Genomic DNA, 19,434 nt, shown 5'->3' with positions numbered 1-19,434 from the left:
CTGGTGATGTACTATGTCTCACTTCTAACAATCTTCTAATTACTTGTAATTAATTCTGTTTTCATATCACTGAAGTCTGTCTGTGCTGTCCGTGAATATGAGCCTATAAATTAAGTGACCACAAATATCACGTTGCCTTTTGTGCCACAGATGGCATTATTGATCCCAGTGTGCCACGGCCAAGCTCCTCCCTGGGGGTCATCTCCCACACCACCAGGGAGAATTTCATCCCTGGATGTCATGTCCCAAGTAGGGCAGAGTCAGTGCATTTTTGTAAACAAAATTGGAATGAGGATACTGATACAGTCATTTTATTTAATATTTTCAACTACTAGGAACTGTTTTCTCTCAGGGTATTTTACTTTGTTATTTTATTAACAAAATATTTTCTTATATAATATCCGAATATTAAGGTAGTATTAATAATGCCTCAAGCCCAGAATTTTAATTTCATGGAATTACTGAGTAAGACATCTTAATTTTAAAAATATATTGCATTATATCAAGAGATTTGTCTAATTTAGATTAAGGTCCCACTAGGTGAAGACTCTCTTTTTGTTGCACTATCTAAATCACCTTCTTAAGAGTTAGAGATTTACTAGAGACTTAGTCATGGCATTTAATTTAGTCCCTTTATTTACTCTCTCTTTAACTGAAAATGGTGTTAAAGTGGTTGTCTTTTATAATGTGGTACAGCTAAACCGCATAATGCGATGACTTCTGTTTTTCATCTAAGAATATCACTGGATTCCACTTCTGCTGTCCAAAGATTTAATTATTTCTGCTGGCTGCTTGGCATCTTCAAATCTGATTAATCATGCCAAACTCTTTAGTCAAGGAATTAATGAAGAGATTGACCAGGACATGGAGTATCTTGAAGCACAGCATAAGAGCTATTGTTTCAGGCTGACATTTATCCAAATTAGTCCTCTATTCACTCATTCATTCACTCACTCGGTTATGAATTCAATACTTATTATTTTCCCCTGAAGACACCATGAAAGACTGCTAAATGCACTGCTGAAATCCAAATAACCTAGCATCCCTCTGATCTCCTACTACAGTAATCCTATCAAAAAAGGAAACAAGTTTAGTCTAAGATGGTTTAAACTCAGAAAGTCTGTTTAACACCGTAGTGATGAGAGGGCTTCCTTTATAAAGTACTTAGTTATGTATTCCTAACTTCTGGTCTTCGATAACCATGGAAATCATTACGGGGAGTATTGTATTATCTTGGCCTAGAAAATATTTATTAGATATCATTGTGAAGTTGTATTTTTAAATTTCTCTCAACGTTAATAAAATTCTCCCAAAAATTAAGTATGGAGTGGGAATGTAAAATGGTGCAGACACCATGGGAAAGTTTGGCATTTGCTCAATAAGGTAAACATAGAACTACCATCTCACCAGTAGTTCCACTCCTAGGTATGTACCCCAAATATTTGAAATCAGAGACTCAAACAGACACTTGTACATCAGTGTTCACAGCAGCATTAGTCACAATAGCCACAATTTAAGTATACTAAAAATGTGTCCAGTTTTTCAAGAATTAACATTACTCAGAAGAGACCATTTAATATTTCAAAATTTTTGCTATAGTGAGATATAAAAATATATCATACAATTTCTCATCTTAAGCATTTTTAAGTGTATGATTCAATGCTACTATATTTACAATATTGTGCTACCATCAACATGATCCACTACCAAAATTTTTCCATCACTCCAAACAGAATTTCGGTATCCATTAAGCAACAACACCTCATCTCTCCAGCTCCTCATATCTCTACCATACTTTCTATCTCCACGAAGTTGCCTATTTTAGATAGCTCATATAAGTGGCATCATACAATATTTGTCCTTCTGTGTCTGGCTTATTTCATTTCGCATACTGTTTTCAAAGTTCACCCATGCTGTAGCTTGAATCAGAACCACATACCTTTTTATGGCTCAAGAATATTCTGGATTTACCATACTTTGTTTATCCATTCATCTGTTGATGGGCACTTGAGTTGTTTCTACCTTTTGGCTATTGTGACTAATGCTGCTGTGAACACTGATGTACAAGTGTCTGTTTGAGTCTCTGATTTCAAATATTTGGGGTACATACCTAGGAGTGGAACTACTGGTGAGATGGTAGTTCTATGTTTACCTTATTGAGCAAATGCCAAACTTTCCCATGGTGTCTGCACCATTTTACATTCCCATTCCATACTTAATTTTTGGGAGAATTTTATTAACGTTGAGAGAAATTTAAAAATACAACTTCACAATGATATCTAATAAATATTTTCTAGGCCAAGATAATACAATACTCCCCGTAATGATTTCCACACAAACATTTCCAAAGTTAGAAACTCTCATCCCAGGATAGGGAACTGCTAAAAGATGCAGATCCCTTAGATGGATCCTTTACACAGTTTCCCCAAATTCCAACAATTGCACACAAAATACAGATTAACTTCATAGCTTTGTATCGACATATTTGTTTACTGCTACATGTTGAGACTAAGTTTCTTTAAAAATTAAATTACAAACCCCATTATATATCAGTTTACTAAGTTCTATGTTAAATATAACTTAAATCTGTTTAATAGGCAGTGTCTGTGTGTCCATCCCCAATATTATCTGAGGTTCACCACTTGCATAACCACCACAGCTGGGGAAGTGCCTATTCACCAGATGCAGCTGCTCCCTGCATCTTTTCCTTCCTCAGGACTCCTTCAGGCTCCTCCAAGTCATGTGAGGCTGGAGGTGGAGTCTTCCCTGATATGGGGATCTCATTCCCTGTCCTTTTCAGAGAGGTAGGAGACCAGAAGGTCCTCACAGAGGATACTTGATGGCCCACAGGGTCAGGGTCCTTCAGAAACCTGGAGAATTGACTGCTCTGACAAGGAGGCTTAGAATTCTCAGGAGAATTAGAATTGGGGGCTGTTCTGACCCTGGAACTCCATCATTCATCCCCTTCATCTCCAATCTTTTAACATTAATATGAAACTGCACTTAAGTGTTTATAGTTTTACCTTAAGACTTTTTTTTTTAATGGGGCCTGGGCTTCCTCACAGTATGGTGGTAACAGGCAGGTTGTACTTTTAAAAAAATATATTTTATTGAGATATCGTCATGCACTATACAGTCCATCCAAAGTATAAAATCAGTGAGTCATGACAAATTTACTATCATGAGGGACAATGAGTGCAGCCAGCCATCTTAAAAAATGCCCCAACACAGGGCACTACAGAGGTCACTTGGTGGTAGAATTGTCACCTGAAATGCCCAAGACTGGGGTTCAATTCCTGGAGGCTGCACAAACCAAAAAAACAAAACAAAACAATACCTTCTTTTTGGCTCAATGGCAGAATTCTCACTTGCCATGCCAGAGACCTGGGTTCCATTTCCGGAGCCTGTTAATAAAAAAAAAAAGAAAGAAAGAAAAAATGCCCCAACCACTGCTTCTCAATATAAAAAAGACTAAATGGTTTCCTAGTGCCTGCCAATGTAAAAAAAAAAAAGACTAAATATCCATATGGTTTATCATATAGCAAATCCCATCTCTGTCCCCTGAAATTCCCCTAATCTCATTCATAAGAAGGGGATTTAAAAAAAGACTAACAGAGCACTTTATAGCAGCATTCAGTTTTCCTATGAAAAACTCAGCATCTTAAATATTATATACACTTCTCTTTTAGTAAGCTGGACACTGGCTTCAGAGTTTATGGAACTGGGGGGAAAATGATCCATTCAAAACTATTCTAGATATTGTCTTTTGGCAGAACGGGAAGTATCCAAGTTAAAAATAGGAGGATTGCTTTGTTGTCGTTCCAGAAAAAAAATTTTTTTTATTGTTCCTCTTCTACATAAACCGTAGTCACCACTTCTGAGTGGAGACAAGTAGAGGCTCTGGCCCCTGCCTCTCTGGCTTCTCAGCAGGTGTTTTCTTATTGCTGCAGCAAGGATTGAATAGGTGTGTATCAACGAGGACTTCCCCAAAAAGGCCTTCATAGATAATCCCACAACATATTTTCTGTCTTGTCTAGTATGTGAGATCTAAAAAGGAAAAGACTGGTGTTCTATTAGAGCCAGAAGCTATCTCAATATCTGGGCTATCATCTGACTTGTTACTGTAACAAGGAGACTGGACTGGGGAGGCACTTGAGTTGGTACTGTGAGCATCAGAATTGTGATGTTTACTGATCTGGTTGCTTTTTATTATGTTTCAGAGTTTTCACTTTCTTTGGTTTCAATGTAGTCTTTAGAATGGGTCCTGCTCTTGCATCTACCACGATTCCAATTTTTTTTTTTATCCTGCTGGCAGCTTCTTCCATCTTTTCACAAGCAAGACACAGGCACTGCAGACATCTGTTGAACGAGTCTCATGCAATCCAAACCAGCGAGGTCCTTTTCATAGTGTTTACTGTCAGTGAATTGAGAACTGGAGGATTTAGCCCTGCAAATACAGCAGCCCTCCATACTTTGGTACATCTTTGGCATATTATATGGACTTGTCCCTAGAGGTGTTTGTTAATAATTTTGAAATATTAAGGTCTTGCCAAGGTACTCATTATTCAAACCTGTACTACTGAATATTAAGCAGGACAGACTAAGCTATCTGGTGCACAAATCTTGAAGGAAAAAGGAATTACTAAATACCCAGAGAGTAACTTGACTGTTTATGCTGCATTCTATGTCACCTCCATATTAATATATATTGTTCTAGTTTGCTAGCTGCCAGAATGCAATATACCAGAAACAAAATGACTTTTAAAAAGGGGAATTTAATAAGTTTCTAGTTTACAGTTCTTAGGCTGAGAAAATGTCACAACTAAAACAAGGCTATAGAAAGGTCCAATCTAAGGCACCCAGGGAAAGATACCTTGGTTCAATAAGGCTGATGAAGTTCAGGGTTTCTCTCTTAAGTAGAAGGGCACATGGTGAACACAGTCAGAGTTTCCCTCTCATCCGGAAGGGTACATGGTGAACACGGAATCATCTGCTAGCTTCTTCTCTTGGCTTCCTGTTTCATGAAGCTCCTGGGGAGGCATTTTCCTTCTTCATCTCCAAAGTTGTTGGCTGGTGGACTCTGCTTCTCGTGGCTATGTCGTTCTGCTCTGCTCTCTCTTTCTCCAAAATGTTTCCTCTTTTATAGGACTTCAGAAACTAATTAAGACCCACCCAAATGGGTGGAGACATGCCTCAGGCTAATCCAGTTTAACAACCACTCTTGATTAAATCATACCTCCGGGGAGATGATCTAATACAGTTTCAAACATTCAATATTGAATAGGGATTAAAAGAAACAACTGCCTTTACAAAATGGGATTAGGATTAAAACATGGCTTTTCTAGGGTACATGCATCATTTCAAACCAGCACACACACATATATAGATATATGTTTTTTCCCTTTTCTTCATGGGCAGGTATTGGGAATTGAACCTAGGTCTCCAGCATGACAGGTGAGAATTCTGCCACTGAGCCACGGTCGCACTACCCCATATTAATATTTAATAAAGATTTTAATTTATATGAAACTTCTAAAACAGAATCAAAGCTCCTCTTGGGGAAATGGCAAGGTTTGGCACTTGAATAGTACCAAAGCATTATCACATGGTAGAGAACACACACTTTTAAAAATGTCTGAAAAATAAAGTGTACAAATCTTCAGGGTGACACAAAACAAAGGTTAATGCTTCTTGGGGCACATTTTTTAGAGAGCTTGCATAGTATATATATATAACTGACTTTTGACTTTTGCTTGCGCTACATGACTGTTTGGTGACTTCACTAACAATCTGCACAATTCAGTTTTAGCTCTGGATTACTTCAGCTGACCTTTGTAAAGGTTTTATCTGTATAGAGTGGGTGTTTGATTTTTTTTAACCTATTAGTTTTTTTCTTTTCAATATTTAAAGTAAAATTCTACTAGAAGAAAAGAGGTGCGTGTTAATGCTATGTGGGTTGGTTTTCGGTTTGGATTATTTTAGTTAAGCTCTCTGAACACTGACATGTTAGGAGATAAATCCTGAATATGGAACTCCTCAATTCTAAACCTCTATTAAAATCCTCTCATTCGAATCCAAACAAAGTACTCTCATTGCCTCATTTCTAAAATATCAGAAAAAAAAAATCACTTCACGAAGGGAGGAACATTTTTGCCTACTTTATCATAATAACATGACTCAGCGCTTATTTTTAAACTGGATTTTAAAAATTGGGTGGTATAACAAGGAATGAGCCACTTTTTATAGGAACCCCATAGTTTTATAGTTCTTAATAAAAACTTAAGAGTCTATATTTCTTCCTTTTGGAAAGACCTACATGCTACATGCCACCAAATGCCCAGGCTGCACAGTGAGTTGGGTTGGCTCTCCTACAGCCTTCTGAGGTATATTACAAGAGTCCCAGCAATTATCATCCTCCTCCTGAGTTATATTTGAAATGGTTTTTTTTTTTTTTTTACATTTTGACTGCAGTATTAGTGGTAGAATATACTATAATATGGATCATCTCTACTTTTGTATTTATTTATTACTAGACCTCAATCATAGTCTTCTTTTCCCCTTCCATCTTTCTTTGCCTGTAGGGTGTACTGTATGTAGTCATGCACATTGTAGTAATATATTAGAAATCTACAGATCTGTTTTGCACTTTTTATACTGTTGGATACTTATAATCAGAACTTTTACTAGGGTATTGAATAAATTTAGTCTTATTAGAAAATCAAATCAAATCAGTAGGTCACAATATCATCACACAGTTGTGAATTCATCATAACGATCATTTTTAGAATACTTGCATCACTCCAGGAAAAGAAACAAAAAGACAAAAGAAAAAAATCCATATACCCTATACCCTTCCTCTCATCACCACTAGTATTGTGATCTACCCATTTTTTAAAATCCCTTATTCTACCCTATGATTTATTTATATTTTGTCCTTATTTTTTTATTTTTTGTCCTTATTTTTTACTCATCTCTCCCTATCTTGGATAAAGGGAGCATCGGATACAAGGTTTTTGCACTGTAAAAGCCATATAATTATATAATTGTCATCGAGAATCAAGGCTACTGGTACATTTTTAGGGAGGCGGGGCAAGATGGCGCAGCTTAGTGAGGTGTAGAATTTAGTTCATCCTCCAGAGCAGCTAGTAAATAGAGAGGAACAGTACAGAAAAACTGCTGGGGCTACATCAGTGTCTGGACACACAGTATATACCAGTCTGGACCAGGTGGAAAGGTGGAGACCCTATGCAGATCTGTAAGTCTCCCAAGCCACAGAAGCTAGCACCCTATCCCTACGGGGACGGCAGGTTGGTTCCCTGGGTGGAAAGGAAACAGACTTTACTAGCAGTAGGGGCTTAGCTCAACTAAGCTCCTACTGTGGAATTAACGAACAAATTCTGACTACTGAAAACAGGCCCACAGCACAGATAAACCTGGAATAAGCAATAAAGACACTTGGGAGTCTCTGCCCCAGCAGAGAGGGGCGGAGTTGACAGAAAAAAAAAAAGAAGCTTTTTGAGTCAGCACAAAATACTGGAAAAGGACTGGACACCAAGAAAAGGGGACACATAGAACCTGGAGATACACAGAGTCATGTACCATCTTAAGTTCATGATTGATAAACCTGAGGAGTGGGGGGGCGGGAGGGGGTCCTGCTCTGAAAAGGATTTTTTTTGGTTGTTTTTTTTTCTACTCCTGGATACTAGATCTTTACCTAATATATTGTTTCCAAATATTGTCTCCCACTGTGTAGGCTGTCTTTTTACTTTCTTAACAAAGTTCTTTGATGCACAAAAGTGTTTAATTTTGAGGAGTTCCTATTTATTTCTTTCTTCAATGCTCACGCTTTCGGTGTAAGATCTAGGAAATCACCTCCTATTATAAGATTTATAAGATATTTCCCTACATTTTCTTCTAAAAATTTTATGGTCTTAGATCTAATGTTTAGGTCTTTGATCCATTTTGAGTTAATTTTGTATAGGATGTGAGATATGGATCCTCTTTCATTCTTCTGCTTGTGGATATCCAGTTTTCTAGGCTCTATTTATTGAAGAGACTGTTCTGTCCCAGGTGAGTTGGCTTGACTGTCTTACCTATTTCTGAAAGGTAAGTTTTTGGGATTTTAATGGGTATTGCATTGAATTTATAAATCAATTTAGGCAGAACTGACATCTTAACTATATTTAGTCTTCCAATGCATGAACATGGTATGTATGCCCTTCCATTTATTTAGGTCTTCTGTGATTTCTTTTAGCAATTTCTTGTAGTTTTCTTTGTATAGGTCTTTTGTATCCTTAGTTAAATCTATGCCTAAACATTTTATTCTTTTGGTTGCAATTGTAAATGGAATTGTTTTCTTGCTTTTCCCCTCAGATTGTTCATTATTAGGGTATAGAACAGTACAGATTTTTGAGTGTTGATCTTGTAACCTGCCACTTTGTTGTACTCATTTATTAGCTCTAGCAGTTTTGCTGTGGATTTTTCAGGGTTTTGACATATAGTATCATATCATCTGCAGGGTGAGAGTTTTACTTCTTCCTTTCCAATTTTGATGCCTTGTATTTCCTTTTCTTGTCTAATTGCTCTGGCTAGAACTTCCAACACAATGTTGAATAACGATGGTAATAGTGGACATCCTTAACTTGTTCCTGTTCTTAGGGGGAAAGTTTTCAGTTTTTCCCCATTGAAGATGATGTTAGCTGTGGGTTTTTCATATATTTCCTTTATCATGTTGAGGAAGTTCCCTTCTATTCCTATCCTTTGAAGTGTTTTCAACAAGAAAGGATGTTGAATTTTGTCAAATGCCTTTTCTGCATCAATCGAGATGATCATGTAGTTTTTTTGCTTTGATTTGTTGATATGGTGTATTACATTAATTGATTTTCTTATGTTGAACCATCCATGCATACCTGGGATGAATCCTACCCTACTTGGTCATGGTGTATAACTCTTTTTTTTTTCACATGGGCAGGCACCGGGAAATGAACCCGGGTCCTTGGGCATGGCAGGCAAGCACTCTTACCTGCTGAGCCACCGTGGCCCGCCCTGTATAACTCTTTAATGTGTTGCTGGATTCGATTTGCAAGAATTTTGTTGAGGATTTTTGCATCTATTTTCATTAGAGAGGTTGGTCTGTAATTTTCTTTTCTTGTAATATTTTTGTCTGCTTTGGTATGAGGGTGATGTTGGCTTCAAAGAATGAGTTAGGTAGCCTTTCCTCCTCTTTTAATTTTTTTGAAGAGTTAGGAATGGTACAGTTCTTTCTTGAATGTTTGGTATAATTCATATGTGAAGCCATCTGGTCCCGGGCTTTTCTTTTTGGGGAGCTTCTTAATGACTGATTCAATTTCATTACTTGTGATTGGTTTGTTGAGGTCATCTCTTTCTTTTTGAGTCAGTGTTGGTTGTTCATGCCTTTCTAGGAAGTTGTCCATTTCATCCATGCTGTCTAGTTTATTAGCATAAAATTGTTCATAGTATCCTCTCATTACCTCCTTTATTTCTGCGGGGTCAGTGGTTACATCTCCTCTGTCATTTCTGATTTTATCACTTGCATCCTCTCCTTCTTTTTGTCAATCTTGCTAAGGGTCCATCGATATCATTGATTTTCTCATAGACTCAACGTTTGGTTTTGTTGATTTCCTCACTTGTTTTCATGTCTCAATTTCATTTATTTTTGCTCTAATCTTCATTATTTCTTTCCTTTTGCTTGCTTTGGGGTTAGTTCACTGTTCTTTCTCTAGTTCTTCCAAGCAGACTGTTAATTCCTTGATTTTTGCTCTTTCTTCTTTTTTGATATACAAATTAAGGGCAATAAATTTCTCTCTTAGCACTGCCTTTGCTGCATCCCATAAATTTTGATATGTTGTGTTTTCATTTTCATTTGCCTTGAGATATTTACTGATTTGTAATTTCTTCCTTGATCCACAGGCCCTCTGCCTGTTATTGATTTCCAACTTCATTCCTTTATAATCTGAGAAAGTGTTTTGTATCATTTCAATCTTTTTAAAATTATTGAGACTTGCTTTGCTTTGTGACCCAGCATATGGTCTATCCTTGAGAATGATCCATGAGTACTTGAGTAAAAGGTGTATCCTGCTGTTGTGGGGTGTAACGTTCTATAAATGTCTATTAAGTCTCGCTCATTTATTGTATTATTGAAATTCTCTATTTCTTTATTGCTCTTCTGTCTAGGTGTTCTGTGCATTGATAAGAGTGGGGAATTGAAGTCTCCAACCATTGTGGTAGGTGTGTCTATTTCTCTTTTCAGTGTTTGCGTCATGTATTTTAGAGCACTCTGGTTCAGTACATAAATATTTATGATTGTTATGTCTTTCTGTTGAATTGTTCCTTTTATTAATACATAGTATCCTTCTTTGTCTCTTTTGTTTTATGTTTGAAGTCTAATTTCTTGGACATTAGGATAGCTACTCCTCCTCTTTTGTGATTGTTGCTTGCATGAAATATCTTTTCCCAACTTTTCACTTTAAAAAAATAGGCACTTTTCTGAAGAGCAAATACAAATGGCTAAAAAGCACATGAAAAGCTGCTCATCTTCACTGGCTATCCAAGAAATGCAAATTAAGAGAATAATGAGATATCACCTCACACCTATAAGAATGGCTGCTATTAAATAAACAGGAAACTACAAATGTTGGAGAGGATGCAGAGAAATTGGAACACTTACTCATTGTTGGTGGGAATGTAAAATGGTTCAGCCGCTATGGAAATCAGTTTGGTGATTCCTCAGAAAACTAAATATTGAGCTGCCCTATGACCTGGAAATACCAATACTAGGTATATACCCAGAAGAGTTGAGGGCAGTGACACAAACAGACATTTGCACACTGATGTTCATAGCAGCACTATTCACAATTGCCAAGAGATGGAAACAATCCAGGTGCCCATCAACAGAGTGGATAAACAAAATGTGGCATATATATACAATGGGATATTATGCAGCATTTAGAAAAATGATGTCCCGAAACTTATGAGAATACCTGATGAACTTTGAGGACATAATGATGAATGAAATAAGTCAGATACAAAAGGACTGATACTGTATGATTCCACTATTATGACTCTGATAAAGCCACCAGTTTTTGGAGCAGCTAGAGGGAATAATCTGAGTTGAGGCATGGCAGCTCATGACAAACTTGGGGAACTGTTCTGTAGCTGCTTACTGAAGTATACTTTGAAAATTATTGGCTTTTTTTCCTTCTTTTCTTTATATGCATATGTTATATTTTACAATTAAAAAATGGAAAAAAAAAAACTATAGGCAGTTATAATATTAGATAAATTCCTGATATCAAAAATTTGAAAATTTTAAGTAACACAGCTTACTGCTATAGCAAAGTTGATATTTGTAATAACTTTTTACTTGATATTTTGAGAACATAAACAGCTTTGATAATTAATCAAATAGTATTTAAGATACTGTTTAAAATTTAGAATGCAAGTAACTGATATCTATATTTATAGATTTTTTTCCTTCTTTGCTTTAATTTTAAATTGTTTTTTAAAACATACTGTACAAACAGGCATTATGATGATTACTTAGATTTTTTTTAATATGCCTATGGATAAGTTAATTAAGATAATCATTTTAGGTGGTTAAGACTTCCATATGTTAATTGTATAAATATTTGTATCTTTATATTTCCTGAAATAAGGAAAATATCTAGTAACACATGTCATTACTATAGCAATGCAGATATTTGTAAGACTGTTCTACTTGATATTTTGAGAACAATCACAGGTTTTTTTTTTTTTTTTTTGCATGGGCAGGCAGCACTGGGAATCAAACCCAGGTCTCTGGCATGGCAGGCAAATATTCTGCATACTAAGCCACTGTGGCTCGCCCGAGAACATTCACAGTATGCTTTAAAATCTGGTAGTGTGATACCTCCCACTTCATTTTTCCTTCTCAAAACATTTTTAGCTACAGTATTGGCATAAAGATAGATATACTTACTGACCAACGGAATTGAATTGAGTGTTCAGAAACAGACCCTCTCATCTATGGACAATTGATCTTTGATAAGGCGGTCAAGCTAACCCACCTGGGACAGAGAAACCTCTTCAATAAATGGTGCTTGGAGAACTGGATATCCATATGTAAAAGAATGAAAGAGGATCTACATCATACACCCTGTATAAAAATTAACTCAAAATGGATCAAAGACCTAAACATTTGAGCTAAGACCATAAAACTTTTAGAAGAAAATATAGGGAAATATCTTACAAATCTTGTAATAGGAGGTGGTTTCCTAGACCTTACACCCAAAGTATGCGCACTGAAAAAAAAGACATAGATAAATGGGAACTCCTCAAAATTAAACATTTTATCAAAGAACTCAGTCAAGAAAGTAAAAAGGCAGCTTACACAATAGGAGACAATTTTTGGAAACTACATATTAGATAAGGAGTTTAGTATCCAGAATATATAAAGAGACTCTTCAACTCAACAACAAAAAAGATAAATAACCCAATTTAAAAATGGGCAAAGATATGAACATACAGTTCTCAGAAGAGGAAATACAAATGGCTAAAAGGCCCATGAAAAGATGTTTAACGTCACTGGCTATTAGGGAAATGCAAATCAAAACCATAATGAGACATCGTCTGACACTCACAAGAATGGCCATTATTAAAAAACAGAAAATGACATGTGCTACAGAGGATGTGGAGGAAGAGGCACACTTATACACTGTTGGTGGGAATATAAAATGGTATAACTGCTCTGGAAGGCAATTTGGTGGTTTCTCAGGAAGCTAAGTGTAGAATTGCCATATGATCCAGCAATTCCATTACTAGGTATATAGTCAAAGGACTTGAGGGCAAGGACACAAACAGACATTAGTATACCACTGCTTATAGCAGCATTATTTACGATTGCCAAGAGACGGACAGCCCAAATGTCCATCAATGGATGAGTGGCTAAAGAAGCTGTGGTCTATACCTACAGTGCAATATTACACAGATGTAAGACAATAAATTCAAGAAGCATGTAACAACACGGATGAACCTTGAGGATATTATGCTGAGTGAAATAAGCCAGAAACAAAACGACAAATACTGTATGGTCTCACTGATACGAACTAACATTAAAGAGTGAGCTTGGAGAACTGAAGTTAAGAACGCAGGTTATCAGGACACATAAATAGGGTAGAGATTGGGGAGTTGGTGCTGAAGGAATAAGATTGTACATTAGGACTGTTCTAGTTTGCTAGCTGCCAGAATGCAACATACCAGAAACGGAATGGCTTTTAAAAGGGGGAATTTAAGAAGTTGCTAGTTTACAGTTCTAAGGCCAAGAAAATGTCCCAATTAAAGCATATAAAAATGTCCAAATTAAAGTACCAACAAGAGGTTATTTTCACTCAAGAAAGGCAAATGAAGTTCAAGGTTTTTCTCTCAACTGCAAAGGCATGTGGTAAAGATGGCAAGCTAGCTTTCTCTCCAGGCTTCTTGTTTCATGAAGCATCCCCGGGGACATATTCCTTCTTCATCTCCAAAGGTTTCTGGTGGCATGGGCTCTGCTTTGTGGCTCCTGTCATTCTGTCATCATTCTCTGCCCTCTCAGAATCTGAAGCCTTTTCCAAAATGCTTCCTCTTTTAAAGGATTCTAGTAAAGTAATTAAGATACATCTTCCTCTTTTCAAAAGTTCATACCCATACCTCTGTGGAGATAACCTAATCAAGTTTCCAGCCGGCATTATTGAATAGGGATTAAGAGAAATGGTTGCCTCCACATGATGGGATCAGGATTAAAACATGGCTTTTCTAGGGTACATAAATTTTTTCAAACCAGCACAAGGACTGATTGTAGCACAATAAATAAGTACACTGAATGAAGCTGAATCTGAGTATGATTGAGGGAGAAGAGCTGGGGGCACATACGAAACCAGAAGGAAAGTTAGAGAATAAAGGCTGAGACGGTATAATTTAGGAATGCCTAAAATGGATAATGATGGTGATTAAATGTACGAATAAAAAAATGTTTTTGCATGAGGGAGACCAATGAGTGTCGCTGCTGCAGCGTATTGAAAATAGATGGTATGCTGGTTTGAAAAGGATGTATGTACTCTAGAAAATCCATGTTTTAATCCTAATTCGATTTTGTAAAGGCAGTCATTTCTTCTTATCCCTATTCAGCACTGTAAATTGAAAACTTTAATTAGATTATTTCCATGGAGATGTGACTCAATCAAGAGTGAGTATTAAACTTGATTAGATGAGTATTAAACTTGATTAGTTTACTGGAATCCTATAAAAGAGGAAACATTTTGGAGAAAGCTGGAGATTTGGAGAGAACAAAGAAGAATGACAGAACACTGCAGAGAATCTACCAGCCTTTGGAGATGAAGGAAAATGCCCCCTGAGGAATTGGAGAGGAAGCTAGCAGAGACACCATATTGGCCATGTACCCTTCAAGTCAAGAGAGAAACCCTGACCATGCTCACCACTGTGCCTTTACAGATGGGAGAGAAACCCTGACCGTGTTCGCAAAGTGCCTTTTCACTTGAGAGAAAACCCTGAATTTCATTGACCTTCTTGAATCAAGGTATCTTTCCCTGGATGCCTTAGATTGGACATTTCCATAGACTTGCTCTAATTGTGACATTTCCATGGCATAAAAACTGTTAACTTGCACCTTATTAAATTCCTCTTTATAAAAGCCCTTCTGTTTCTGGCATATTGCATTCCAGCAGGTAGCAAACTAGAACAAATGGTATACAGGAAAAAATACAATCAATGCAAACTAGGGTCTACAGTCAACAGTAACATTGTAATATGCGTCTACCGAATGTAACAAAATCGTGCCCAAACTAAATGTCAACAGGAGAGGGTGTGGGTAGGAGCATGGTGGAGGCGAATGGATTCTTTGTGGAAAGAAAGGAAAAGTCTTCATATAAATTACGATGGCAAAGGTATTACACACTTAGTTCGGATTGTATGATGTGCAAATAAAACTGTTTAAAAATGAACAGAGAAAAATAAGCGCTAGAGAATATGTGGAGAAAGAGATGTACCTAATTCACTGTTGGTAGGAAAACTAAGAAGTGCAGTCCTTTGGAGGGCAGTGTGGTGGTTCCGCAGGAGGCTAGGGCTGGGGTTGCCATATGATCCTGAAACCCCATTGCTCAGTATATACCTGGAGGAACTGAGTGTGGGGACAAATGAACATTTGCACACTGGTGTTTATGGCAGCAGTGTTCGGAATCCACAATGGATGGAGGTGGCCTAAAGGTACAAAGACTGAGGAGTGGAAGGAGGAACTGTGGTGTATATATACAAGAGACTACTGAGCAGCTGCAAGAAGGAATGAAGTTCTGAGGCATGCAACTAGGTGTATGAACCTTAAGGACTATATATTGAATGAAATGTCAGGAATAAAAAGACAAATATTATCATGCCTCAATCATATGGACTAACTATAATATAAAAACTCGATGGATTGAAGTTGAAAGCATGGGTTATCTTGGGGCCTATTGTAAAGGGTCCTAGATTGTAAGCTCTTACAGCAATCACATATATTCAGGTGTTAACTTTTATTCCTAAATTCGGAGATACTGAGCTGTTTGTTTATAAACTGGTTGTTCCCAGAAACTTCAGGTATTTATGTGATACCTGAAACTCAGAGTTAGAGCTCTGAAGCTATGAAAGTCATCAGTATACCAATAAGAACTGTTTAAAAAGTTGAAAAATTGATCAGACTTTGAGTACAAATACAAATGAAGGTGATCTGGACTAAGGCAAAGAAGATGGGTTTTCTAAAACTCTTCACTTATTTCCTAGAGTTAAGATACTTTTTCCCTTGTTGAATCTACCTTCAAAATGTCATTTCTATTGTTTATAATGAACTTGTCACAAAGTATGCTGCAATCTCATGTATGAACCCGATCTTCTGGGGAGCAACTACCTGATTTATGGACACTTTAATGAGAGTTTCAGTAAGAGTATTTTAGTTCACCATTGTTGATGATTAGCTTAAGTAAATATAAGAGAGATATAGAGAGGGAAGCAAGGAAATAGTTTCATCTACAATTGTTCACTTAGTTACTATTTTTTTCTTATAAATTAATGCAATTATTGGAGAATCAACTCAACTCATAATGTTTAAGTATGTTTTACATCCCTCCCCCCACCTTTTGGACTGCTGATAATGGGGGAAAAGGTGTTAACCTCTGTTCTACTACCCGTCTCCACCCTACCCTTTCAGGATCTCCTATGAATTCTTTCCTTCTGACCACACCATTCAACTCGGGCTAGAATTCTTAATAAAACATGATAAGTAAACTGAACTTTTATAACCTCAGAATAAACAGAGATGTACCAGGGATTTTTAATCTAAGATACTGAACAATTACAGAAAAAGAGGGTACAGATCAGAGGCACAAATCTGTCTATAAAGTCAGCATTTAAATTACAAACCATAAAGTATAACAGAGTAATTTAATTTCAATCTTCAAAGGGAAAAATCTGTTTCAATCTTAAATCCAACTGCCTAACAGCCAACAATATTAATGTACATTATCTTTAGGATTAGGCAAAAATACAAATATTCTGTTTAGTTTCAACATTTATCTCTTAGAAAATATCTATGTATCATTTATAAAACCAACCCAAAAAAACAATAAAAATAGAGGCTAAGTTTTTTCCTTAAAACAACGGATGGTGAAAATGGTAGTTGTGTTACATAAAGCCGGATCATCTTCCTATCCAGCTGTATCTCAGAGGTCTATTCTGCTGAACTGGAAACACAAATTTGGCACATATCAGAAAATCATGAAGCCTTGGGAAAAAAACATTGAGAACAGGTAGCTGGGTGATAAGAACCTTTCTTATGGTAGAAATATTTCAATTGGCTCTACCCCAAATTCTTATTTGTTATGCATGTCTGACATCTTCAAATTTAACCCAAGCTTTTCGCAAGCTGCCAAAAGCAAAGTAAACTCTTATATTCACTGAAAGAAACACTTATTTTCTGGTTAACTATTTAGCCTGAGAAAGTGAGAATGGCAGTTACTGTGCATTGAAGTAGCCCATTCACTTGAGAGAATTGGGACTCTCCAAGACAATCTGAGCATGCCCACATAGGCCCAGAGCACTCAGTGCTTTCTGCCTAAATAGCTACCGGTAAAATGAATCACTTAGGAAACACATAACATGTTTTCAATTATTGCAAACCTACACTAGTCAATCCTAAAGTAACAAATGCCCATGGTTTAATCTATTTGCTAAAAGAATGCTTAAGCTTTAACCGTTCAGACTATTTCCTGAGTCTGTCTATTCAACCAGGCCCCACTTAAAGCTGCAGAACTATTAGGAATGAGGAAGAAATTTTAAAAACAAGACAGATACACACACATATACAACATACGGTTTCCGAGGAGAGTGAGGGTTCCATGCTTGTGAGAGAGAAGGAGGAGGAGGAATATGCCGAATAACCCTCTGGTTTCTCCCAGATTTGAACATGCTGTACTGTGGCATGAGGTCAGCAGAGACTGACTCCAGCCCTGTGAGGCTGAATTCTCCCCTGACAAAGCAGTATCACTGTAATATGAAGCAAGAGGATTCAGGGCATGTTGGCAGCTGCACAGAGTAGCTGTTCTAGAAAGTAATGGCAATTTCAAAACAAGAGATCTATGCTGTCACATGAGATAATCTTCAGCCCAGTTAAGCAATGAGCACAAAAAATACTTTTAATCTCAAATACAGGCAGCTCGAAATACAGAAGGATAGGAAAGAGATTTTCTCCTTGAACCTATTAGTGTCTGGAGGAAATGAACAGGAAGCAGAAAATGTGAATAAGAACCAATTGGTTAATTTGTTGGTCTCACAAATAATATACTGAAACTAATCTGAGATGAGGCACAATCTTTTGCTCCTCAACACTGTGACCTAGTTGGGGAGCCCCAAACCTTCCCGGTAACTTTACTATGGAACAGAGAGAACACCTGAAAATTTATTTTTGGTAATGGATATATGTCAGAACTGAGGTAAATATCCAAGTGGCAAAATTTATTACAAACTTTAATGTACATCATTTATTTTTAGGTCACTGAGAATGTATACAAGTGCACTCTTAGAAATTTTTCCCTGTAAAAAGGAAGCACCAAGAGTTCTCAAATAGGAAAATGAGTCAGAACATGGAATTTCTGTCAAGAGAAAACATAGGGCAAAATGGATATTACTTGCCATTTTATAATCTCCTTTATGTTATACAAGTTCTACTCTAGATCAGATGTGATCCAACAGCTTTTTTTTCCCTTTCATTTCTATCTGGATTTTTTTTTTCACATGGGCAGGCACCAGGAACCGAACCTGGGTCTCTGGCATGGCAGGTGAGAACTCTGCCACTGAGCCACTGTTGCCCTATCTGGATATTTTTTAAATGCAATGTTACTGAGATATATTCACATATCATATAATCACCCAAAGTATACAATCAGTGGTTCACAGTATCATCATATAGTTGTGCATTCATTCATCACCACAATCAATTTTAGAACATTTTCATTACTCCCAAAAAGAAAAAAGAAAAAAAGAACACCCCAAACACCCCATACCCCTAATACCCCCTATTATTCATTTTTTTTTTTTTGGTCTTATTTTATTACTCATCTTCTCATACACTGGATAAAAAGAGTGTCAGTCACAAGATTTTCAAAGTCACATGGTCACACCATGAAAGTTATATAATCATTTTCAAGAATCCAGGATACCAGATTAGTTCAACAGTTTCAGGTATTTCCTTCTAGCTATTCTAATATACTAGAAACTAAAAAGTAATATCTATATAATGCATAAGAATAACCTCCAGAGTGACTTCTCAATTCTATTTGAAATCTCTTAGTCACTGAAACTTCATTTTCTTTCCTTTCTTTCCCCCCTTTTGGTCAAGAAGCCTTTCTCAATCCCATGATGCAAGGGCCAGGCTCATCCCTGGGAGTCATGTCTCACATAGAGGGGAAGGTAGTGAGTTTATTTGCAGAGTTGGCTTAGAGAGAGAGGCCACATCTAAACAACAAAAGAAGTTCTCTGGGGGTAACTCTTAGGCATAATTACAAGTAGGCTGAGCTTCTCCTTTGCAGAAATAAATTTCCTAAGGGTAAGCCCCAAGATTGAGGCCTTGGCTTATTAAACTGGTAGTTTAATGTCAAATGTCAGAAATTCCCCAAATGGGGAAGTTTGATGTTTCCACATTTTTTCCCCAGCCCCTCAAGAGAGCTTTAGAAATACTTTTTTTATTTTTTGCCTAAATTACTCTGGAATGTATCAGGGTATTCCATTAACCTGTACAAAATAACAAGATCTTATTCCCTACTCAAGTTTTCATGCAATTATACTGTTTGAATACACTGACCACACAGATTAAATTAGATAGTGTGTTATAGAAAATATAAATTTTGTACCACATAAACA

At 36.7% G+C, this 19,434-nt stretch overlaps 1 protein-coding gene and 1 pseudogene across 20 annotated transcripts in view; both read right to left on the bottom strand.

Annotated features, from left to right (window-relative positions):
* TMCC1 (transmembrane and coiled-coil domain family 1) overlaps window positions 1-19,434 on the bottom strand; it is a 390,104-nt gene that overhangs the window by 71,912 nt on the left and 298,758 nt on the right. The window contains exon 1 of one of the 20 annotated variants that reach the window (XM_077116472.1): window positions 17,375-18,541. The exons of 18 other annotated variants lie outside the window; for them this stretch is intronic. In XM_077116472.1, coding sequence (XP_076972587.1) covers window positions 17,375-17,416 — 42 coding nt within the window. In that variant the 5' untranslated portion in view covers window positions 17,417-18,541. Of the gene's footprint in view, window positions 1-17,374; window positions 18,542-19,434 lie in introns of those variants that run through there. One more of the 20 variants, XM_077116474.1, reaches the window with a different exon arrangement.
* On the bottom strand, window positions 2,299-4,681 carry LOC143646332 (SIN3-HDAC complex-associated factor pseudogene; annotated as a pseudogene).

Source organism: Tamandua tetradactyla, chromosome 9 (genome assembly GCF_023851605.1).
Source record: "Tamandua tetradactyla isolate mTamTet1 chromosome 9, mTamTet1.pri, whole genome shotgun sequence".
NCBI classification, from domain to species: Eukaryota; Metazoa; Chordata; class Mammalia; order Pilosa; family Myrmecophagidae; genus Tamandua; species Tamandua tetradactyla.
This window is presented reverse-complemented; position numbering and strand designations above follow the sequence as displayed.